A 25,458-nucleotide genomic window follows, 5' to 3' on the forward strand; every position below is an offset into this window, starting at 1 on the left:
TAAATTTATTCCATTTCATTCCATAGATATTTATATGAGCGAATTGATGGCAGAGTCAGAGGAAATCTTCGGCAAGCTGCTATAGATAGATTTAGTAAACCTGATTCAGATAGATTTGTGTTTCTCCTGTGTACCCGAGCTGGTGGGTTGGGCATCAACTTAACTGCAGCTGATACATGTATAATTTTTGATTCTGATTGGAATCCTCAAAATGATCTTCAGGTAAATAATTTTCTTGGCTAACAAGAAATGCATTTTTTAAAAAAGTAAAATTGCGTAACTGTTTTTGGTAATCCACATCTTGTATTTTTATCTGGACAAATCAATGTATGTTTCTCTGTAAAATATCTGTGCCAAATAAAATAGGTGAAATTATTTTAATTGTTATGATAAAAGCTATCATGACAAAAAATTTTTACTTTTTTATATGTCTCACTAACTTATAAAATTTGTCTTACTAGCTTATAAAAAGTTATACCTATTTGAGTACAGTAATTTTTGTTTGTTTAGATACAAGGTCTCACTATGTTGCCCAGGCTGGTCTTGAACCCCAGGACTCAAGCATTTCTCCCATCTTGGCCTCCAAAAGTGCTGGGTTTACAGGCATACATCATCGTGCCTGGCCTGATATTCTTATAGTTTAAATAATAATATGTAAATTTAAGAGAGACCTAAGCTCTAAGAATAATTTATTTGTAATAAAATTAAAATTTCAGAATTTTAATCCTTAAAAATAAGTACTCGCTTATTCTAATTTTATCTTGTAATCATAATATAGTATGCTTTTTTAATAAAATACTTTAGAAAATGAAGGCACACATATAAGTAATGACTATACTTGGACTACATAGAAATATAGGAATATTAATTACAGGGATTGAAGAGGGTCTAAATTTGCAGAAGGATATGAGAAGAGAACAAAATATAAAAGAAATTATTTTATTATTCATCATTGTCTTAATTGCATTGCAATTCATATTAGTACTTTTTTTTTTTATAAAACTAGTCAAGTGTAGTCATGAGAAGGGGAAAAGTAGAGTTCAATCTGTAAACGTGAACAACCCATTAAATAACTACTTGCAGACCAGCCATATTATTTTTTTAAGTAAGCATAAAAACAAATGTAATAAATGGTTATTGAGAATCTACATAGCTTAAAACATATTTTAAATTGCTCATTTATGTAACTATATGTAATCTACTTTAAAATATCAAAGGATTATCCAAAATTAATACAATAAGCCAGAGACCAACTCTTTCTGTGGAAGGCTCAATTAGTAAATATTTCAAGCTTTGTGTGCCACATAAGATCTCTGTCACACATTCTTGTTTGTTTGTCATAATCCTTTAAAAAGGTAAAAAAGCCATTCTTAGTTGGCAGGCCAGATTTGGTCCACAGGCTGTAGTTTCCCAATTCCTGTGTTAAACCCAAATTATAATTGTCTGCCTTTGAAATGCATGTTTGTGCTTATAACTGCCTACAGTGGATGTTCTAAAAGTTAATTTATAATAATAAAGTCACTTTATAGAACCTGAATAGAAAGTGGAAAAACTATCCTGAATCTCCCAACTTCTCCCTGTCACTTGTTTTTTTCCTATTTGACTGCTAATGTAGATCCAGTCTTTACAGACTAAGATCATATTTGGCCTCTTGTACTTCCTCTACACCTAGAGCAAAGTTGCCCATTTACAGTCCTGGGTTCCAAATGGCACATTCCTGGGTTCCAAATGGCACAAAATGGATGTGGATAGAGTGCAAATGTCAACAAAGGTCATAACATCAGTGCCCCTATTTATTTTAAAGCCACATTTTATGATTTAATTTGTCTGAAGATAATGGAAAGGTGATTAGTAATTTGGGAGAAAAACTAGATTCTATAGAATATCTGGAGTCAAGATTTATCATAAAAAGTTTAAGTTTAGTAGGAACTCAGGATAAAATATGAAGCCCTTATGTGATCTCTGATGTCTCCACTTTTAACATATATGCATATTAATTAGTTTGTCCTTCATTTAAATAAAATTTAGATATCCAGAGTTATTTACCTTGGGTGGTTCCCCCCACCCCAAAAATGACCCAGCTTAGAAAGAAATCATACATGACACAAACAAGTGGAAACACATCCCATGTTCATGGATGGGAAGAATTAATATTGTGAAAATGACCACACTGCCAAAGCATTCTACAAATTCAGTGCAATCCCTATCAAAATACCACCGTCATTCTTCACAGGTTTAGAAAATACAATTCTAAAATTCATATAGAACCAAAAAAGAACCTGCATAGCCAAAGCAAGACTAAGCCAAAAGAACAAATCTGAAGGCATCACACTACCTGACTTCAAACTATACTATGAGGCCATAGTCATCAAAACAGTGTGGTACTGATATAAAAATAGACACATAGACCAGTGGAACAGAATAGAGAACCAAGATATAAAGCCAAACACTTGACAGCCAACTGATCTTCGATAAAGCAAACAAAAACATAAAGTGGGGAAAGGACACCCTATTCAACAAATGGTGCTGGGATAACTGGCAAGCCACATGTAGGAGAATGAAACTAGATCCTCTTCTCTCACCTTATACAAAAATAACTCAAGATGCATTAAGGACTTAAATCTAAGACCTGAAACTATAAAACTTCTAGAAAATAACATTGGAAAAACCCTTCTAGACATTGGCTTAGGCAAGGATTTCATGACCAAGAACCCAAAAGCAGTTGCAGTAAAAACAAAGATAAATAGCTGGGACTTAATTAAACTAAGGAGCGTTTGCATGGCAAAAGGAACAGTCAGCAGAGTAAACAGACAACCCACAGAGTGGCAGAAAATCTTCACAATCTGTACATCTGACAGAGGACTAGTATCCAGAATCAGAATCTACACAACAAACTCAAATCAGAAAAAAAAAAAAAAAAAAAAATCCCATCAAAAAGTGGGCTAAGGATATGAATAGACAATTCTCAAAAGAAGATATACAAATGACCAACAAACGTGGATGCAGTGAACAGGGAACACGTCTACACTTCTGGTGAGAATATAAACTAGTACAGCCACTATGGAGAAACAGTATGGAGATTCCTTAAAGAGCTAAAAGTAGAACTACTATTTGATCCAGCAGTCTTACTACTGGGTATCTACTAAGAGGAAAACAAGTCATTTGAAAAAGATATTTGGACACACATGTTTATAGTGGCACAATTTATATATATATATAATGTATATATTATATATGATAGAATACTGCACAGCCATAAAAAACTATGAATTAACAGCATTTGTAGTGACCTGGATGATGTTGGAGACTATTATTCTAAGTGAAGTAACTCAGGAATGGAAAACCAAACATCATGTGTTCTCACTCATAAGTGGAAGCTAAGCTATGAGGACACAAAGCGTAAGAATGGTACGATGGACTTTGGGGACTGGGGAGAAGAGTGGGAGGTGGGCAAGGGATAAATTACACAAATATGTGCAGTGTATACTGCTCAGGTGATGGTTGCACCAAAATCTCACAAATTACTACTAAAGAACTTACTCATGTAACCAAATACCACCTGTACCCCAGTAACTTACAGAAAAAAATTACCCAGCTTAAATAAAATACAGTGAAAAGATTGTTGATAATGTAATTGAAAAAAATTTAGAAATTGAGGGTTAGACTTTAAAACTTGAGTGGTAGCTCACACCCGTAATCCCAGTACTTTGAGAGGCCAAAGGGGTAGGATCTCTTGAGCCCAGGAGTTCTGTTGGCCAACATAGCAAGTCCTCATGTCTAAAAAAAAAACAACAAAAAACTTCAGTTGCCATCAACTATAAAACCTGTTCATAGGTTTTGTGTCCCTGCTTAAAAGTATATTGACTACACTTCCATTAAAACATAATAAGGCTGGGCGCAGTGGCTCATGCCTGTAATCCCAACACTTTGGGAGGTCGAGGTGGGTGGATCACTTTAGGTCAGGAGTTCGAGACCAGCCTGGCCAACATGGTGAAACCCTGTCTCTACTAAAAATACAAAAATTAGCCGGGCGTGGTGGCAGGTTCCTGTAATCCCAGCTACTCGGAAGGCTGAGGCGGGAGAATCACTTGAACCCAGGAGGCGGAGGTTGCAGTGAGCCAAGACCGCGCCCCTGCACTCCAGCTAGGGCGACAGAGCAAGACTCCATCCAAAAAAAAAAAAAAAAAAAAAAAGTAGTCCTTTGTGAATTTATATTCTTTGATATTTAAGGTTATAAACCTAAATTTTAACTTATTCCTGATTGTGAGATTATTTCTTACTGTGGTAAGCTCTTCCTTAATTTCTAGAAAAAGATTAATTCAATAAAAATGGTCTAAGAATTCTTACATGTGTTTATATGCCATACATATAGTTTACTATTAAATGCCTTTTAAGAAAATAAATATGTAACTTTTCATTTTTATAGGCCCAAGCTCGTTGCCACAGAATTGGTCAGAACAAAGCAGTTAAAGTCTACAGACTGGTAACTCGTAACTCATATGAGAGAGAGATGTTTGACCGAGCCAGTTTGAAATTGGGCCTAGATAAAGCTGTGTTACAGAGCATGAGTGGAAGAGAAAGTAATGTTGGTGGTGTATGTATATTTTCTTTTTCACTTGAGATTTTTGTGTGTTTTTGCATTTAATTTTACCTCCAATAGTGTGTCGTTTAGTTTTGGTCCATACAGGATACTAAACACATTTGTTTTATACAGAGGGACATTTTCAGGACAGAGCTATGTTTAGTTAATACTTTTGAATCCTTTTCTTTCTGTATAGCCCCAGAGCTTATGAATTCTAAATGTATTTTCAAGATAGAAATTCTTTGCTTTCTTTTTAGGACATTTATATGACGGCATAGCAAAATAGAATTTGTGTTTATATAAACAGTTCTCAAATTTTCTTTTAGTTTCAAACTACTAGCATTGGCTTTGTCTTGTTATAAATGATGACATTTTGGCTTTTTTTCCCCTCAAGGTTCTTGCCTAATATCTATCAATAATAGGATCCTAGTACTGGGCTGGGCACATGGCTCATACCTGTAATCTCAGCATTTTGGAAGGCTGAGGTAGGAGGATTGCTTGAGCCTAGGAGTTTGAGACAAGCCTGGGCAACATGGCAAGACCCTGTCTCTATAAAAAATAAAAATTAGTTGGGCATAATGGTGCATACCTGTGGTCCACGTTACTTGGGAAGCTGAGGCGGGAGACTCACTTGAGCCCAGGAGGTCAACTGCAGTGAGCTGTGTTTATACCACTGTGCTCTAGCATGGATAACAGAGCAAGACCCTGTCTCAAAAAGAAAAAAAAATAAAGAATCCTAGTATTTAAAAGAACCTTGAAAGATGTTACCCGACCCTTAGGCCTTGTTTTAACCAAAGCCATTCTAGGCAGATGGGTAATTCTTGTTTTAACAGAGCAAAGAAGAGTCAACAACTTCAATATATTATTTCCGTGAATTCTCTCTCATGCACATCCCAAACCCAAATGCAGTTTAAGCATGCCTCTTATGTTCTTTGACATCCTTTAGGGATACTTTCTCATTTTATGAACTTTAAAAAAAACTATTTTTATGGAAGTTAAATTCTCCTTAGATTCAGCAGCTTTCCAAAAAGGAAATAGAAGATCTGCTTCGAAGAGGTGCTTATGGTGCCATTATGGAGGAAGAAGATGAAGGCTCTAAATTCTGTGAAGAGGATATCGATCAGATTTTACTACGTCGTACAAAAACCATTACAATTGAATCAGAAGGACGTGGGTCAACATTTGCCAAGGTAACAGTTAGTGCAATTTTGTTAACATAGCAGTGATGTTCATATCCTAACTACTGAAAAAGTTTAATTGTCTCTTACACCAAATGTTTAAACATACTGAATTAGCCAAAAAGCAGTAGGTAATGTATTTTCCTTCATTTTTTTCTGATCCCCTGTGTTAATTTCACATGAACTCTTCTGATCCTTGTGAAATATAATAAATGTAATAACTAGAAGTAGTTCTAAATATTAGAGTAGAACATATGAAATCAAATTTAGAAACTAAACATCTGTATACCAAAGGCAGAACAAAGTATAACTAATGTAAGAGGTTAAATCATCTTACATCAACTTTCATAATTTAAAGAACTTAAAGGAGAGAAAGAATTTCCAATTTCATTTTAAATACTTAAATCTGGCTGGGTGGGGTGGTTCACATCTGTAATCCCAGCACTTTGGGAGGCCGAGACAGGTGGATACGTGGGGTCAGGAGTATCTTAAGTCTTAAGGGGTAAGATGAAATTTGTATTTTGGAAGGAAACATTAATAACTCTATTAGGTGAAAATATTTGTAAAGTTTACTAATTGCCTTTCTATTCCTTTTTTCTTTCTTTTTTTTAATTTTTTTTTTGAGACAGACTCTCACTCCGTCACCCAGGCTGAAGTGCAGTAGCACGATCTCGGCTCACTGCAACCTCCGCCACCATGCCCGGCTAATTTTTGTAATTTTAATAGAGACAGGGTTTCGCCATGTTAGCCAGTCTGGTCTCGAACTTCTGACCTCAGGTGATCCATCCGCCTTGGCCTCCCAAAGTGCTGAGATTACAGGCATGAACTACCACACCCAGCCATATCCTATTTTTCTTTCTCTCTCTCTCCTTTTTTTTTTCCAAACCAAGACGTGGTAAACCTCTCTTCCATTCATCTGAATAGTTTATTATTGCAGTACTCTGTCTCACCTGCACTAATTGCAGAAAACTACATGCAAGTTTTCTCTTTTCCACTGAACTTCCTTTCTACATTTCCCTTATTCCCCATTCCCCTCTCGGCATTCAATCCAGAAGTCTTTCTTTATCATTATCAGTAATATTGTGGTATAGCAGGAAGCACAGGTGCTGTACCAAAAGTAATGATACCAGCCTTCAAATGGAAACTCGCTTGCGTTCATTTAGCAGACTAATAAATTCTTGTGTCAGGTATTTTGCTAAATGCCAGGTATACTATGATGAAAGGATTATAGTTGCTGGAAAAAAAAATAAAGTAGGAGATGACTAATTCTGTATGTTCTGAATAAAGAAAGCCTTTGCAAAGAAAAGAACATTCAACCTAAGTCTTGAGGGAATTGCGAATTTCATTGTTTTACAAAGAGAAAGAAAAAGCCAGCTAAATGAGTCATATGTTGCTAAACTACAAGGAATATTTCAGGAATGTGACATAGGCATGTATGGATACAAGAGATGAATTACGTGGAGATGAAACGGTGAAGGAGTTAGGGAAGTTGAACCCCAATTGTGAAGGGCTTTATGTCCCATTTTGAGGAATTTGAAATTGATCCTAAGGCAGTTAAGCTTTTCAAGTCCTTCAAGCAGAAATTGGACATAATGCAATCTGGTTTAGAAATTTAACTCTAGCAGCAGCATGGAGAACAAGTTGGAAAGGGGAAAGACTAGAAGCAAGATTATTTAAGGGGCTTATGTAGGAAATAATGATGGGTGGACCAGGGTCATGGAGACCTACTTGAATCAATAGGAGTTGATGACCAGTTAGAAATTTTTAGAAGGAAGAGTCAGAAATGACTTGAAGACTTTTTGCTTAGGTAGCTAGGAGGGTCATGGTTGTCTTTAAGATAGAGAAGGACATTCATATGGGGAAAACAAAGTGTTGGAGCTGTTGTATTTATTACATTTACAGGATCCAAATGGAGGTGTCTAGGAGAGTTGCCTGGGACACAGATACAGATTTGGAAATTAGTAGAGAATAAATCAGAAAAAAGTAGTTCCTTTTGTTTCCCAAAGGAACATTGCAGAAGTAAAGTATAAGACTGAGAACTAAAACTGGTCACGATTGAGTAGATATACCCCAGCTCTAGTTTTTTTCCTGGGAAATCTTACTTAGTTTTGATTCCTTTGTTCTGTACTCTTTGTACAGAGATATTTTTCCTTGTATCTGAAATCTAATTAATATCAAAAGGTATTGGTCATGGTTATTGTCCTTGTTGATTAGGCCAAACATAAAGATACTGTCCTTAAAGTTGTTGTTGTTTTGTTTTGTTTTGTTTTTAATTAATGAAGGCATATGCAAAGCATTTAATGAGCACATGTGATTCTTGGCTTCCTCATTTAACATGTTAATGATAATGATCGTGGAAAGTCAGAAAAACAGGGTTTGAATTCTGACTCAATAAGCCGAGTGACCTTGAACAATTAACCTCTTTGAGTCTTACTTTAAAGAGGAGGTCATAATAATCATAGTTGGCCTTTCCCACTTTACTATACAGTGCTGTCTAACTTTTATTTTACTTAGAGAATTCAAGTATACTCTTAATGCTTTGAGAATTGAGAAATGCTTAAACATTTAAATATCTACTTTAAATCCTCACACCAGAAAGTAACTATCACATTTGAGAGCTGACAAGGTACCACAATGCTGAGGAGAGTTGAGAGTTTGCTCTAGTTGTTTTATAATTTGTTCATTTACCACATAATTTGTTCATTCCCATAGTTGTATGGGAATGCTATTAGATACTGGACATTTGCCAAAATGGAATATGGTGTAAAGTTAGTAGTATTTTACACTTTTTCCTGGGATCCAAAGACTTCAGCTCTGCTCAACTGTTTTCAACAATTTGAAGAAATAACATAATTCCATTCTGTATTTCTTTGCATTATCAAATAGTGTTTAATAAGGAGCTACATATATGGATCAGGGTCCTTATGAGACTTAGTACATATCCATCAAATAGAACTCATTATTGATAACTTCATTTTTGAGTGATGATATCCCCTAAAACTTGTTTTGAGAGATTTTTATAAGGGCAGCCAGGTGGGTCCTAGAAACAGAAACATTTTTAGTCTGATTTTTAAAAATTTGATAGAGAACAAAATACTTTGAATTACTTAATTTACGAAGGAATGAAAACCATCTAAACTGTGCTGCAGATGGACTGCTTATTTGTAAGGGCCTTTAGTTGGCACCTTCTGCCTTTCTACCACTGTCTGTCATAGGAAGATGGATTTTGCAATTTAAAAGTCTTCTCTTGCAAATAATACAGAGGTTTAATGGTGGAAGGAATGCATTTTAGGAAGAAAAATTTAGGGGGAACTAGGATATTAGGATTTAACATTTGTAAGGAGTAGCATCTTATTTCGGTAGGTATAATCGCTTGTCACAATCCTTGAGAATCACGTAAGTCATCTTGTAAATAGGTTACATGTCAGTTAGCAAAAGTCTGTTGGATTATTTAGAAATTTAAAATTGTTTTATTTGTAAATTAAATTCATCATTTGTCTTATAATGAATGTAAGAAAGCTATTTAATTCTGAAATTTAATTTCTTCCAGGTACATTTTTAAAATTATCGATAATTATATGATAGCAGAATAAAAATTATTATATACTGTAGCATATAATTTTTTTTTTTAGATAATCAGCCAAAAAAGTAACACACTTTAAAATCTCATTGTGTCCTTTCAATTACTTCATGTTTAATGGTTCCTTATGGTTTTTGGTTTTTTGTTGTTGGGTTTTTTTTGTTTTTGTTTTTGTTTTTGTTTTTGGGACAGATCTCACTCTGTCACTCAAGCTGGAGTGCAGTGGTGCAATCAACGATTCACTACAGCCTTGACTTCCTGGGCTCAAGTGATCCTCCGGCCTCAGACTCCCATGTTGCTGGGACCACAGGCACATGCCACCATGCCCAGTTAATTTTTTGATTATTTAATAGAGATGGGAGTCTACTTTGTTGCCCAGGCTGGTCTCAAACTCCTGAGCTCAAGCAGTCCTCCCACCTTACCCTCCCAAAGTGTTGGGATTACAGGCATGAACCACTACGCCCAGCCTGCTTTTCATGTTAAATGTTCTACAGTTCATGTAAAGCAAATACTCATTTACGAGATTGATTAAATCTCAAGAGGCATGTATCACTGAAACTGTAGAACAGAATAAAACCCTATGAACTTCATTCAGTAAACTTTTCACTATTCCTGAAAATTGATGTGTTTATAATAATGAAGGTATTAAAGTATCATATATCCTCAGTTGTGAGAAATTTGTTCTGAAATAGTTAAGGAATTACTTGCATGTAGTTAGATGTCTGTTCTTCATACTCATTTATACCAGTTTGATGAATTGTTATAACATATGTATTTTATATAGCTGATGATAGCTGTGTTGTTTTATCAAACTAGTCTTTGTTCTTTCAAGTTGGATATGAAGGTCAGGACTGGTGGCACATGCCTGTAATTCTAACACTTCGGGAGGCCAAGGCAGGAAGATCACATGAGGCTGGAAGTTCGAGACCAGCCTAGGCAGCAAAGTGAAACTCCATCTCTACAAAAAATTTAAAAATCAGCCAGGCAATCTGGCGTGAGAGGCTGAGATGGGAAGATTGTTTGAGCCTAAGAGCTAGAGGCTGCAATGAGCCATGATCATACAGCTGCACTCCAGTTTGGGCAACAGAGTGAGATCTTTTCTCTTAAAAAAAAAAAAAAAGTTGAATATGAGTTTTTATAATATGTGGTTTCTCATTAAGAGTGTCTCATACTATTTTCTGTTGCCACTGTAACAAATTATGACAAAGCCCACGAGGTTCATGGCTTAAGACAACACAAACTTTTTCTTTTATAGTTCTAGATGTCAGAAGTCTAACATGAGTCTTACAGGGATAAAATCAAGGTGTCAGTAGGGCTAGTTCATTCTGGAAGCTTTAGAGGAGGATCTGTTTCTTATCTCTTCCACTTCCTAAGACTGCCTGCATTCCTTGGCTTGTGGCCACAGTACTCCCATCTCTGCTTCTGTCGTGTCATATCCTTTTTCTGTTCTAGAGTCAAATCTCCCACTGTCTCACTCTTGTAAGAACATTTATAATTACATTTAGGGCCTACTTGGATAATACAAGCTATCTCTCTGTTTCAAGGTCCTTAACTTAATCATATCTGCAAAGTCCCTTTTCCATATAAGACAGAACTCACAAGGTTCCAGGGATTAGAATGAGGTATCTTTGGGGACCATTATTCAGTTTATCATATTCATCAGTTCAAAAAAATACAAAATTAGTTTTTCAGTAGTTTTATAATATTAAAGCTATAGTTTAGAGAAAGCAAAAAAAAAAAGGAATTTAAATTCATTTCATTAAAACATTTGTTCCCATCATTTCTGTTTAATAAATATGCCAGCAAAATGCATATTTTGAAACACAGTATTTAACATTTGCTTTATTTTATGTAAGCATCTTAAAAGCCAAACCCCAAAAGAATACTAGTTGGAATGAATGAGTACATTTATTACTTGGTAAGCAATAACATGAACAGAATCTGAAGTTCAGCAAGAGGCATTTAGCCTTTTAATTTTTGGTGTTTTAGACTTTTTTTTTTTTTTTTTTTGAGACAGATTCTTGTTTTCTCACCAGGCTGGAGTGCAGTGGTGCAATCATGGCCCACTGTAGCCTTGACCTCTCAACCTCCTGGGGTCAAGTGACCCACCCACCTCAGCCTGCCAAGTAGCTGGGACTACAGGTGTGCACCACCACACCAGGCTAACTTTAAAAGAAATTATTACAGAGATGGAGTCTCACTGTGTTGCCCAGGCTGGTCTTGAACTCGTGGGCTCAAGTGATCCTCCTGCCTTGGCCTCCCAAAGTGTTGGGATTTACAGGTGTGAACCACCATGCCTGCCCTGGATGTTTTATAAAGTTTAAGCGACAAATACAGACAGTATTCAACAGTTATCAACTCATGCTAAACTTGTTTCATCAGCACCTCCCATTTTTTCATATTGTTTTGAAGCAAATCCCAGATATCACCACCACCTTTACATGTTTCCGTATGTATCATTAAAAATAAAGACTTTTAAAACATAAATACAATACTATTACCACATTTAAAAATAAAATAAAACAGAATTCCTTGCTATTAATTATCGAGTGCTTAAACTGACAGTTATCTTAAATGTCAAAAATTGGCTTGTTTGCTTTTAACACTTGTATCTTTTTAATGTGGGATTTTTCTGGGTCTTTTAAATTTTATCAAGACTTTTTTTTTAATTAAGATTTTTACCTTTTGTTTGTATCTCTGATAATTGGGCATTATCTTAAAACCATTTACCTCTATTCTCCTTTGAAAATCATTTTATGCGACCATTTTCTTCTATTTATTTTTGTAAAAATTGACATGCATTTTTCAGGCCCTTAACACATTGTGTATCTCCAAAGCTTCTTTCACTTTTATAAAGCATTTTGATGACATTTTTTGATGAGGCCTATTTACAATGATTTAAGTTGTAAATAATGGTTATTAGACCACAAGTTACAGAGTTGAAGTGTTATCTTTAAAGTTTCTTCCAACTAAAAGATTTTATAATTTCCACAGTATTTACGAAAATAAATCACTTGTATTTTCTTCTTTTGCTCCTCAATATTTTCTTAAATTTTTACAATAGTTAATGCAGTGTTTCTGTGGTAGAGTTTTTCTTTTTTGTGTGTTTTTGGGAAAAGAGTTTTTAAAATGACAATGATTTATTTTCTTTTATTTCCCATATCCTGTGTATATTTCCTTTAGGAGATATATCTATCTGAAAATGTGATGAAAATAAACTAGAAATAGACCAGAAAATTAACTCTGTAGTGCAGGCAGATTTGGAAATTCTTGTTCTCTAACCTAATTTCTTAATGATCTTGTAGTGTTTTTAGAAACCGAACCTCCATTCTGTGTAGCCTCCTTACCAGAAAGATTCAATCCTTACTTACCAAAAATATAAGAGTTAACCAACAGTAATAATTTAATTCTGCTCCTAAACTTCAGCCTGTTTGCATTAAGCCTTTACCTTAAGCAGACACAGTGCTATGTTTCAGACCACTGAATTTGAAACACCCTTTGATGTATGAGTATGTGGGATCCAAATTCTATCCATAGTAAATGTGAGGAGATAATGTTTTAAGTGTACTTTGATAGATTTTTTTCCTCTACAACTGCCGTTATGTATTTCAGGCGAGTTTTGTGGCATCTGGAAACCGGACAGATATTTCTTTAGATGATCCCAACTTCTGGCAAAAATGGGCTAAAAAGGCAGAAATAGATATAGAGGCCATCAGTGGCAGAGTAAGTATTTTTATCCCTCTAAAATAAACTTGCTTTTGGGATACTTTGGCAATAGTATTGTAATATTTTAAGGTGTTCAATTATGCAGTTACTAAAATAAATTTCTGCATATAGAAATTGAAGTAGGGTAGCAGAATGAACTGAGTGAGGTACTCCTTCAATTTAATATCTATTATCTCCCATGATGGGTTATCCTACAGGGAAAGTTTAACTTTTGGACATAATTTACATTCTTAAAATTATAATATGTTTTAAAATTTTTTTTAATGTCTTCAAATCATGGGTTACATTTATTTTCTCTTTAATGTTTTCTTAGGGTCAGAACCCATTCATGATCATCTAGTAAAATGTAAATAAAAGGAGAAAAAAAGAGTCAAGAAAGTGGCATTTTTAAAACTGTCTTATGACTTCTCTTGAGCTAAGGCCAAAATGCTAAAATTGACTTTATGGAACTGATAGTAGTAGCATAACTGCTTATTGACTAAGACACACTTATCTAATAATTGCATAGAAATCAATGTTTTTGAGTCTTACCAGTTATCAAAATAACAGCTAGATGATTAAAGGAATTTTATATTAAGCACTGATGCATTGGATCTTTTTTGATAGGTAGCCTTTTAAAATTGAAATCTTTACAATTAGGAGTAGCACCACTACCATCCATAATTATTATTGTTGAATGCGTTTTGGAAATATATGTAATTCTGTGTGAAACAAGTAAACATGAAAAGGTAATTATAAAAATATTATTGGCATATGGCATGTTCATATGCCTAAACAAGTAGTGGGGTCTGTAAAACACTGTAAAAGTTCATAAGTGAGTTTAGTGAATTAACTGGATAGAAGATAAATATGCCATTGAGCCTTCCTAAATATCAGTACTAACAGAAGTAGAAAAATATAATGCAATAGGATATCTACTTCACAGTAGAAAAAATATATATAGAACACTTAAGAATATACCTAAAGAAAGCTGCATTTGATTTCTGTAAAGTGAAATTTGGTTGGGAGATGTGTCCTTTGGGAATATTTTAAGCATTTTAACAGTTCATTTGTAAACATAGAAATTGTAATGTATAGATGTAATGCAGTGCAAATCAGAATGTTAAACAATTTTTTCTTATAACTAGACAAAATGTTAAATTTTTATTGGAAGAATATTTAATGCACTCTTAGGAATCTGTCCTACAGCAATAAGCATACATGTACAATGATATAGTACAATGATATTCATTGCAACATTTTTTGTTATAGCAAAAATTTAGAAACTAAATTTTCTATATGGGCGCAATGGTACATTCATACTGTCTAATGCAATAATTGAAAATAATTTAAAAATAATAAGAATGGACATTCTTATGCACCATCTACTGTGGACTAACAGCTCCAAGACAGAGAAAGAGAGAGATGCAGAATGATACTTACAATATGATCTCTGTGATTTTTCAGCAGTATATATTGGTAATTACATCCTGGTGGGTCAGAAAGTAGTAAACAAATATATAAGATAATTTAAGGAGTGAGGAAAATAAAGGAGTAAGATGGTAGAGAACGCTGGAGAGGTAGAATTACACTAGGTAAAGTGATCAAGGGAGGTCACTGCAAAAGGATTATCTGCACTGAAACTTGAGTGATGAGAAAGAGCCAATACACTGTAATGTCAGGAAAAGCTTTGAGGCAGAGGGAACGGCAATGAGACACTGGTGGAAATAAGCTTAGTGTATTCTAGAAGCAGAAATACATTAGGGCAGAATGTGAAGAGTTAGTGAGCATGGTGGTAATAGGTGAGGTCAGAGACTGAAGACATGGGCCAAATCAACAGGGCTTTGTAGATTATTTTAAGGAGTTAAGGATTTTGTAAATAAACTTATGTAAGCATATAGTCATTTAATACTTGTGCAGTAACATTTTAAAGTTTATACTTTTGTAAAAAATTAAAGACTTTTCTGAGAATGTACAATAAAGACTAAAATTACTGTATGTTAAAGTATCTAAATATATTAATACAACTGGGGCACAGTGGCTCATTCCTGTATAATCCCAGTACTTCAGGAGGCTGAGGCAGGAGGATTGCTTGAAGCTAGGAGTTTGATACCAGCCTAGTCAACATAGTGAGAGACCCTGTTCTCTACAAAAAAAATTTAAAATTAGCTAAGCATGGTTGTGCATGCCTGTAATTCTAGCTATGAAGGAGCCTGGGGTGTGAGGATGGCTTGACCCCACGAGTTCGAGGCTGCAGTGAGCTGTGATTGTGCCATTGCATTCCAGCCTGAGTGACATTAAGAACTTGTCTTTTAAAAAAAATTTAAAATATATATATATATATTAATATAAAACAATAGTTTAAAAAGTATGGTACTGACAGAAAGATACAAAGCAAAGAATAAGATAACAACAGAAAAAGATCAAAGTATAAGTTTATGAAATATACAAATAGTGCTAAAGAAAGATGATTTAATAAGTGGTGATTAGGATATTGGCATTTGGGAGGAGCGTTAATAATCCTATGCTCTGTACCAAGTAAACTCTAATTTGTGATAAAAAGTTTTTAAGTGTTTTTTTAATCAAAACATGAAAAATAGAAGTTAGATTTCTTTTCGCAAATATTTGGGTGGGAAAACATTCTAAATTCGAAATTACAAAGGAAGTGATTGGTATATGTATACAAGACAGAATTATGTAATGGAAAAATGAAAGTGCAGTCAGACTGGTGACACTATTTGTAGCAGACATGTATATGAAAGTTAATGTTTCTATTACATAAAAGCTAATGTAAGTTGATCAAAAATGTATCAAATCTCAAAAGATTTGGGGAAAAAGACATTTGAAAATTATGAAAAAAATACAATTAGTTGTTTTTTGTTTTTTTTAAGGAAACTGGGAAGGGAAAAAAGAGGAAAAGGGACAACTCTTTCTTATGGAAGAATGCCATTTAGTAAATGTAGAAGGAATGCAGGAAATGAAAAATCACAATGAATCAACTATAGTAATAATTGTAGCATATAAGATCCATCAGTGAATTCTAAAATTAGTGGGTAAAAGTTGGAGACCCAAAATATGTATGTGTCTTCAAAGTTTATCTTCCGAAATACTTATTAATTTCAAAAGGAAAACTAGTAACTTCACTGTGGAGAAACTTGGCAAAAGTTAACATCACCTATCATAGGACATCATATGCCCCCTTAAATATAATGTACTCCATACATATTATGGCATACCAGGACCTTTATGATCTGGTCCTTGCCTTCTCTCCTACCATTTTTCCTCTTGTGCTCTAGGACATAAGCATTTCCTGAACATCTGATGCCATTTCAGGTCCTTGCTCTTTCCTCTGCTTGTAATGCTGTCTCTTCCCTGACTGCCTGGCAAACTACTTTTTTTTTTTTTTTTTTTTTTTTTTTTTTTTTTTTTTTTGAGACGGAGTCTCGCTCTGTCGCCCAGGCTGGAGTGCTGTGGCCGGATCTCAGCTTACTGCAAGCTCCGCCTCCCGGGTTCACGCCATTCTCCTGCCTCAGCCTCCCGGGTAGCTGGGACTACAGGCGCCGCCACCTCGCCCGGCTAGTTTTTTGTATTTTTAGTAGAGACGGGGTTTCACCATGTTAGCCAGGATGGTCTTGATCTCCTGACCTCATGATCCGCCCGTCTCGGCCTCCCAAAGTGCTGGGATTACAGGCTTGAGCCACCGCGCCCGGTCTACTTTTAATTCTTTAGTAAGTCTTTCTAGTATCACTACTTTGTGACATTTTCTGTGACTATGATACCTCTTTATCATAAAAAATTTCATCCCGAATAGCATTTATTTAGTGACACATTTGTCTGTGTAACTAAAACTTTGGATTCCTTATGAGTAGAAACTATCTTACTCATCGTTATACCACAGCCCATAACATAGTGCCTAGCTTAGAGAAGTTTCTCAATAAAAATAAAAAGTATGTTAACTTAAATTGTTTTGAATGAATTAAACTGAATTGAACATACTGAGGATGATGCAATTAACTGCCTTGTGTTTTGTGTATTATTATAAGTCTTTTGGAAAGCACTGTAAAATTTTCATAACCTTTGACCAGTATTTCCATTTCTGGATACTTCCTTTCTTTTGAATTTGTCTTTAGAATAAACTTTGGCATTATTTATTTTAAAAATTAAGAACAATCTAAATTATGAATTAGGTAAAAATTATAAAGCATAAATTCAGTTTAAAATATTTTTATGATTACAATGCTGTTATATTAATATGCGAAATATCAAGTTCTTTTTATCCTATGACTATAATGTCATAAAATTTTACATGTGTGGTAGCAAGAATTCTAAAGGAATGTAAGAAATTCTAAGTTGACTGAATAGGTTGGTGAAATTGTTAGTAATTTCTTTTTGTCTGTGTTTCTGTAATTATTGTTTGTACAAGGTGAAAATGTAGAACACTGTTATAAGCAAAATCATAAAAATACCTTCAAGTAATAGCTGTTCTGTTTTACAGAACAGCTTGGTTATTGACACTCCAAGAATTAGGAAACAAACAAGACCTTTTAGTGCCACAAAAGATGAATTGGCTGAATTATCTGAAGCTGAAAGTGAAGGAGATGAAAAGCCCAAACTCCGGAGACCCTGTGACCGTTCCAGTGGCTATGGGAGAACCGAATGCTTTAGAGTTGAGAAAAACCTGCTAGTTTATGGGTAAAACATCGTTTTTAATGTTTGCTCTAAGTAGTCTGGTATGTAATGTTACAGAAAATATATACTGGTTTTGAGTATATTTTTTATCTTCTTAGAATCATTAAAATTTACTTTTAAAGTACACTTTCTGTTTTTAACATATATGTAATAGCAGAATGATGAAATTATCCTTAAGTATTTAAATTGTCAAAGTATCACTAAAGTCAAACTTCTTGTTCTTAAATTTGCTCATCCCGTAATACGAATTAGATGTTACCCATTATTGAATAAAATATACTAGAAATTACTGTACCATTCCTCTACCTTCTATGCATGGGTAGGGAAGACTTAATTAGCAAAAATGACAATTTTTTTTTTTTTTTAGTTTTTCGTGTCTTTTATCTATGAGTTATATTTTTCTCTAGAACTTCACTCAATATCAATGTAACTATACCCTTTTTAACCAGGTGGGGCCGATGGAGAGAGATTCTATCTCATGGCCGTTTCAAAAGGCAGCTAAATGAACACGATGTAGAGATTATTTGCCGAGCCCTCTTAGCATATTGCCTTGTTCACTACCGAGGAGATGAGAAGATTAAAGGTTTCATATGGGATCTCATTACTCCAACTGAAGATGGACAGACACGAGAGCTACAGAATCATCTAGGTTAAGAACATTGTTTCATTTGCTTTTAAAATTTATTTTTAGTTATATAAGTAATACTTAACATATTCTCCTATAAAGTATAGAAGCATTACAAATAATATTAAGGAACCTTAACCTTCACTCCCAATTCAAGTTCCAGCTTCAGAAAATGCCAATGTTATCAGTTTGGTGGATTTTACATTTTGTTATCAAATACGTATCTATTTCGAATTGATGACCCAACTAAATGTCTTAGAGGTCTTTCCATCTATGCTCATATAGATCTATCTGATTTTTTAAGTTCTGCTTAGTATTCCGTAGTATGGATATTGCATAATTTATTTAATATCTCCTTTAATGATGGTTATTTAGGTAGTTTCAATTTTAGACAATTAAAAAGCAAGTTTCAGAGAAGATCCATATACCCTCCTCCTTGTGCATGAAAATAAATCTTTCACTAAAGTAGATATCAAAAATGGAATTATTAAAGTATAGCTTATATACATCTTTATTACCTAAAATGTGGTCTCTGGGTCAACAACATCAGCATCTTCTGGAAGCTTCTTAGAAATGCAGAATCTTAGGCCTCAGATTTATTGAATAAGAATCTGCATTTTAACAAGATCCGTAGGAATTAGTGTACATATTAAAGTTTGAGAAATATTGATATGCATTTTAAATTTTCATAATTCTTTTAAATTTTTCTTTATTATTTGAGACAGGGTTTTGCTGTGTCCCCCAGGCTAGAGTGATGCAAACGTGGCTCAATGCAGCCTCGACCTTCTGGGCTCAAGCCATCCTTCTGCCTCAACCTCTTGAGTAGCTGGGACCACAGGCATGTAGCACCACACCTGGCTTTTAAAAAATTTTTTATATTGTAGAGTCAGGTACTGGTATATATTCTGGTATATATATATTCAAGACCTGGTATATATATTCAAGACCAGGCTGGTCTTGAACTCCTGGGCTCAAGTAATCCTTCCGCCTCAGCCACCCGAAGTGCTGGGATCATAGACATGAGCCACCATGCCTGGCCTAAATTTTCATTATACTTTAATTTGCTGTCCAAAATGGTTATGCCAATTTACAGTCCTATCAGAGGTATATGCTAGTACTTTTTTCTCCTCAGCCTTGCTAACAGAACATTCTTTTTTGCGTAAAATAATTATTTTACAGCAGAAAATTTTCAGTAAAAAATAAAAAGAATTACTATACCCTTAAATTTGTTACAGTGTTATTCTATTTAATCAAAAAATATCTATTGAATGCCTGGTGTGTGTCTTGTGCAAGGTGTTGAAAAGATAAGAAGAAACAAGATAGACAAGATCCCTGAGCTCATGAACCTTACCTTCTAACCAGGTAGACATAGTAAGAATGTACATTAGTTACAGATTGTGGTAATTACTGTGAAGTAAATAAACTATTGAGATGGAAAACAACAGAAAGCACCCATTTTAGATAGGGCGGTCAGGTTAGGCCTATTTTAATAGGAGACGATGAATTTAATTAATGTGAAGACCTGAGGTAGATGGAAGAATCACACAAATGTAATTTCACTCTTTCTTGAAACTCCAGTAGAAAAAAGCAAGGCACTAAGCTTAGTAAATTCTACAGAACAAAAGACTTGGATTCCTCAATAAATAAATTATCGGATTAGGAGTGAATAGAGAGGTATCTACCCCGGTGATTCTCAGCCAAAGATGATTTTCTGCCCCAATCCCATCCCTACCACAGGCTGTCACAACCTTGAGCGTGTTACTGGCATCTAGTGGATAGAGGCCTGGAGTTCACAGATAGCACCCCGTCCCCCACAATGAAGAACTATCCTGCTCAAAATATTGTAGTGCCAAGAATGAAACCCTGCTATAACCTAAAAGAGATTGAAAAGTTATCAACCAGTTTCAGTGTAGGGTCTGGGGACTTTATTTTTATTTTTATGTTTTGGGACAGGGTCTTCTTCTGTGGCCAAAGCTGGAGTGTTGTGGCATGAACGCGGCTCACTGCAGCCTCAACTTCCTGGGCTCAAGCGATCCTCCTCCCCTGTAGCTGGGAGTACAGGCGTGTACCATCACACCTGGCTAATTTTTTTTTTTTTGTAAGAGATGGAGTCTCACTTTGTTGCCCAAGCATGTCTCAAATTCCTGGGCTCAAGTGATCTTCCTGCCTCAGCATCCTAAAGTGCTGTGGAGGTTTTATTTAGATCCTGATTGAAACAACCCAGAGTAAATGTTTTATTATCTTTATTAACTAATTAGACTTTAGAATACCGAATATTAAGAAGCTATTATTGCATTCCTTAGGGCTGATAATAGTATTGTATTATTTTAATGGAGGCTTTATCACTAAACAGATACCTCTGTTAAATTTAGATATCACTAAATATCTTTTAGATATTGCTAAAAGATACCTTTGATATTTATGAATGAATTGATTGATTTCTTACATTTACTTCAAAATAATATGAAAGATTGGGGGTGAACAGAATTGGCCATGAGTTGATAATTATTGAAGGTGGATAATGGGACTGTTGTATATACTTGTATTCTATAATTTTAAAATAAGCATAAACTCTCAAAAATGGATAGAGAATGGGAGAGTAAACAGCAACAAGATTTTGGAAGCTGGAGGCAAATATATTAGTGGTAACTGATTTAACCAACCTGAGAGAGCTGAATCTTAGGTCAGCAGTGGAAAAGGCAAACTGCTTTGCTTTACAGATTTCCCAAATGTCTTAGGAATTTGTGACATCAGGAACCTCCAGAAGTGGATGTGAAAGGATAGAGGCTTTCATTCAAAGCAATTTTAAAAGGGCCCTAAATACCCTCTTCAGTTCCATGTAGCCAGGACGAAAATGGACTCAAAATTTTTTTTCTGGAAAGAGTAAAATAGAAGTCTGGGTTGCACTGGTAGTTGAGTTGTGGAGCTGCTAAATAGGGATTAAATAACTGTGTGCATACTGGTTGATTCATTGCTCGAGAAATAAAACTAAAAGGCTTGCCCCAAACCTAAAGATAATGACAGGAAAAAAAAAACAAACACACAGCCAGTTAACCCTTCAGTGAGCCCACAGTCGCTATGCTCCATCCCTTCAGTCTCCCTATCACCTTTTTTATTTGTCACACTTAAATAAGAGCAAACACAACCAAGGATTATCAGGCATCTCAGGAAAGTCTCCAACATGAAAGAGAGAGCCAAAAAACCATTGGCTGGGCACGGTGGCTCACCCCTGTAATCCCAGCACTTTGGGAGGCTGAGGTGGCCAGATCACTTGAGGTCAAGAGTTCAAGACCAGCCTGGCTAAAATGGTGAAACCCCGTCTCTACTAAAAATACAAAAAGTAGCCAGCCATGGTGACACGTGCCTGTAATCCCAGCTACTTGGGATGCTGAGGTGTGAGAATCGCTTGAACTCAGGGGGCAGAGCTTGCAGTGAGCTGAGATCATGCTACTGCACTCCAGCCTGGGTGACAGAGCGAGACTCTGTCTCAAAAAAAAAAAAAAGGAAAAGAAAAAAAACATTAAAATGAACTTTAAGGAAACAAGGATCGCAAAAAGGAGGACACCTTTTCTTTAACTATCATTAATATCTTCAAAGATACTTCAAATATACCATGACTTCGAAAGAATAAGGTGCTGTAAAAACAGTGAAAGCAGAAGCCTATAAATTGTAACAACATATAATGAAATGAAAAAGTAGAAAGAAGATTGAATGATGAATCTGGGAAAATCTTGTTAGGAAGAATATTGGAAATACAGAATATCTACAGATTTCATTTGGAAAATTCAAGCATGTGTATTTTTAAGTATATACTGTTTTCAAACCAACAAGGGAAGACAAGATTGGAATACAGAACTATTTATCATTCCAGCAAAACACAGAAAGAAGGAAAGTATGATAAACAATAAAATTGTAAAAATAAATATATAAGCATATGTATGCAGCCTATGTATATTTTCACCTGTTAAAAGAGGAAAATTGTTAGATGGGGGGAAATAAACATTTTTGTACTTTAAAGAGATATTATTAAACACCAAACAAGCTTAAAAGTTTATTTAGTAAAAACTATGCCATGCAAATACTAAACCGTACAAAATGTTGTAGTACCATTAACATAGAACAAAGTGAATTTAAGATGGAAGGTATCAGTTGGAATTTAAAAAAAAAGGGACACTATCTAATAATCAAAAAGAATCCATAGAAGAAACTATAACAAGTATGAACTTATATACATCTAAAATAGTCTCAAAAGGTAAAGGCAAAAAAAAAAAGAACCTCTGCCAAAATTATAAGGAAAAGTGGACAAATCCATATAGTGCTTCTATGTACCATTGTAGTAGAGTACCCACCTGGTATAAAATGGCAAGGAAAAGGTAAATGAGATACAAGAATTGCAGGAGGAGTCAAAACTGCATTATTAATAATTGTGAAAAATTACAAAACAGCTCAAATATGGAAGATTAATAAATATGAGGTGGTATAGTTATGTAATAAATTATTATACAGAAACAAAAATAGATGAATTAGAGCATTATGAGTCAACCAGGATAAAGCTTTTAAAAGTTCAGAGTAATAAATAAGGTATGCAGGCTTATATTTATAATATTATATCTGAAAACTTAAATACTAAATACTTATCCAAGATAGGTAATAATAGTATAAACATGCATGGAATGGAAAAACAAATTCAGTGTCTGGGAAGGAATGAGTGAATTTGATAGGAGAGGACTACATAGGGACTTCAAGTATGTATTACTTCCTTTAATAAAAAACTAAGTGTCTGTGACCAGCCTGGCCAACATGAAAGTTAGCCAGGCGTGGTGCCGCGTGCCTGTAATCCCAGCTACTCGGGAGGCTGAGGCAGGAGAATCACTTGAACCCAGGAGGCAGAGGTTGCAGTGAGCCAAGATCACACGGCTACACTCCAGCCCGAGCAACAGAGACTCTGTCTCAAAAAATTAAATAAATAAATAAACTAAGTAAACATGGAATATGTGAACATGAAGAGAGTGGCAGTACTTTTTTGTAGTTTTTAAATATTTCACAACAAATAACTCAAGGAACTAAAATGAGTTTAGCTATCTTGAACAGGATGGCTAACCTAATCTATCTAAATCATTTTTGAAAAGCAAGAGTGGAGGGCAAAACATATCTTTTAGTATCTAGAAAAGCAAAAGTAAAGCAGAGGGCATAGGCTTGATCTTTTGGGTTTTACATTTGTAAAAAAAATCTGTTTTGGAACAAAAAGGAAATCAGAATAATTAATATGAGACTTAGAATTGTTAGTTACTTGGGGGAAATATGTTTTAATATGTATAAAACCATCATCTTGATTTGTGATTGGGTCAGTATTATTACTAGTATTTTAAAGTTCTCTGAAAAGACCTCAGAAAGTCTCCAGAAATTTCTTGCATTGAAACAATCTTTCAAATTGCAAATTTTTATAGAAATTATTCCTAATTTTACATGTCCTTCTTATTTTAACAGGCCTATCAGCTCCTGTACCCAGGGGTCGAAAAGGGAAGAAAGTAAAAACTCAAACAAGCTCATTTGATATACAAAAAGCAGAATGGCTTCGAAAATATAATCCCGAGCAGCTGCTTCAAGATGAAGGCTACAAAAAACACATAAAACACCACTGTAATAAGTAGGTAGTAGGGTATTTTAAACACAACTCTTTAAATGTTTACTGTTCTGAATTTATTAAGCATGCTGATTTTGAGTACAGCAACCTCATGGTCTAGGGCCAATCTTAATCTTAATTTTACAAGGTATCCTTCAAGCAAATCATGATACCTCTTGTGTCATTGTTCTCACCAACAGATAAATAAAACTGGCCTCCAAATGAGCTCATTATATCTTACTTGGATATGAAATAATGATGATTATGAAGATTTTGGAGAAGTTCTTTATATATATGGTAGTAATAAGATTCATTTAATCAGAAGTAATTATTATTTCATTATTTTAAAATCTGTACACAAATTCCTTCCTAATTTTAACCCCATGGCCAAATATTTTAAACGATTAATATCTTTATGCCTTTTGATTCATTTTCCCTTGTTTTTAGGGTTTTGCTTCGTGTGAGAATGCTGTATTATCTAAAGCAAGAAGTTATTGGAAGTGAGTGTCAGAAAGTATTTGATGGAGTTGATGCAAGGTAAGTTAAACAATTTTTATTATTTTTGTTTGATTGTTGTCTTGCCCAGGCAGCTTCAAGCTCCTGGGTTCAAGCGATCCTCCTGCCTCAGCCTCCTAAGTAGCTGGCACTATAGGCACACCACCACACCTTGCTTAAATGATATATTTCTTTTATTTATTCATTTTTTTTGAGACAGAGTTTCACTCTTGTTGCCCAGACTGGAGTACACTGGCATAATCTCAGCTCACTGCAACCTCTGCCTCCTGGGTTTAAGCAATTCTCCTGCCTCAACCACCTGAGTAGCTGGGATTACAGGCATGTTTCACCACGCCCGGCTAATTTTTTGTATTTTTAGTAGAGGCGGGGTTTCACCATCTTGGCCAGGCTGGTTTCGAACTCCTGACCTCAGGTGATCCACCCGCCTTGGCCCCACAAAGTGCTGGGATTACAGGCGTGAGCCACCACATCCAGCCTATTTTTATTTTTCAATAACATGATGAGGCAAAAATTATATGACCAGAATATTGGTTATTGGGCGGGTCCTTAGTCTGTGAAGTTTATAAGGTGGAAAATCCATGAAACTTAGGGAATTAACGCTTGCCAATTTGTTACCTTTCTTTTATTGCTCTCATCTTGGCCGTCACTAGAAGTCACAACGTTACAATAGTAGTAGTAATATTAAGAATGATATCTAACCTAGATGCCATTAAAGCAGACACGGATTTTTTATTTATTTGTTTGTTCATTTATTAATTTTGAGTCAGAGTCTCATTCTGTCACTCAGTCTGGAGTGCAGTGGCATGATATGGACTCACTGCAACCTCCACCTCCCAGGTGCAAGCGATTCTTGTGCCTCAGCCCCCTGAGTAGCTGGGATTACAGGTGCCATCACACCTAGCTAATTTTTGTATTTTTAGTAGAGACGAGGTTTCACCATGTTGGCTAAGCTGGTCTCAA

At 34.9% G+C, this 25,458-nt stretch overlaps 1 protein-coding gene across 15 annotated transcripts in view; it reads left to right on the forward strand.

The window, feature by feature from the left end:
- Positions 1-25,458, forward strand: part of CHD9 (chromodomain helicase DNA binding protein 9) — a 281,390-nt gene that overhangs the window by 204,192 nt on the left and 51,740 nt on the right. For all 15 annotated transcript variants that reach the window (XM_033218386.1, XM_033218390.1, XM_033218389.1 and 12 more), the window contains 8 exons: positions 27-222; positions 4,427-4,594; positions 5,593-5,772; positions 12,953-13,063; positions 17,541-17,737; positions 18,184-18,383; positions 23,847-24,006; positions 24,430-24,519. In XM_033218386.1, the coding sequence (XP_033074277.1) occupies positions 27-222; positions 4,427-4,594; positions 5,593-5,772; positions 12,953-13,063; positions 17,541-17,737; positions 18,184-18,383; positions 23,847-24,006; positions 24,430-24,519 (1,302 nt within the window). The remainder of the gene's footprint in view (positions 1-26; positions 223-4,426; positions 4,595-5,592; positions 5,773-12,952; positions 13,064-17,540; positions 17,738-18,183; positions 18,384-23,846; positions 24,007-24,429; positions 24,520-25,458) is intronic.

Source organism: Trachypithecus francoisi, unplaced genomic scaffold (genome assembly GCF_009764315.1).
Source record: "Trachypithecus francoisi isolate TF-2019V2 unplaced genomic scaffold, Tfra_2.0 Lachesis_group10, whole genome shotgun sequence".
In the NCBI taxonomy this organism is placed as follows: domain Eukaryota; kingdom Metazoa; phylum Chordata; class Mammalia; order Primates; family Cercopithecidae; genus Trachypithecus; species Trachypithecus francoisi.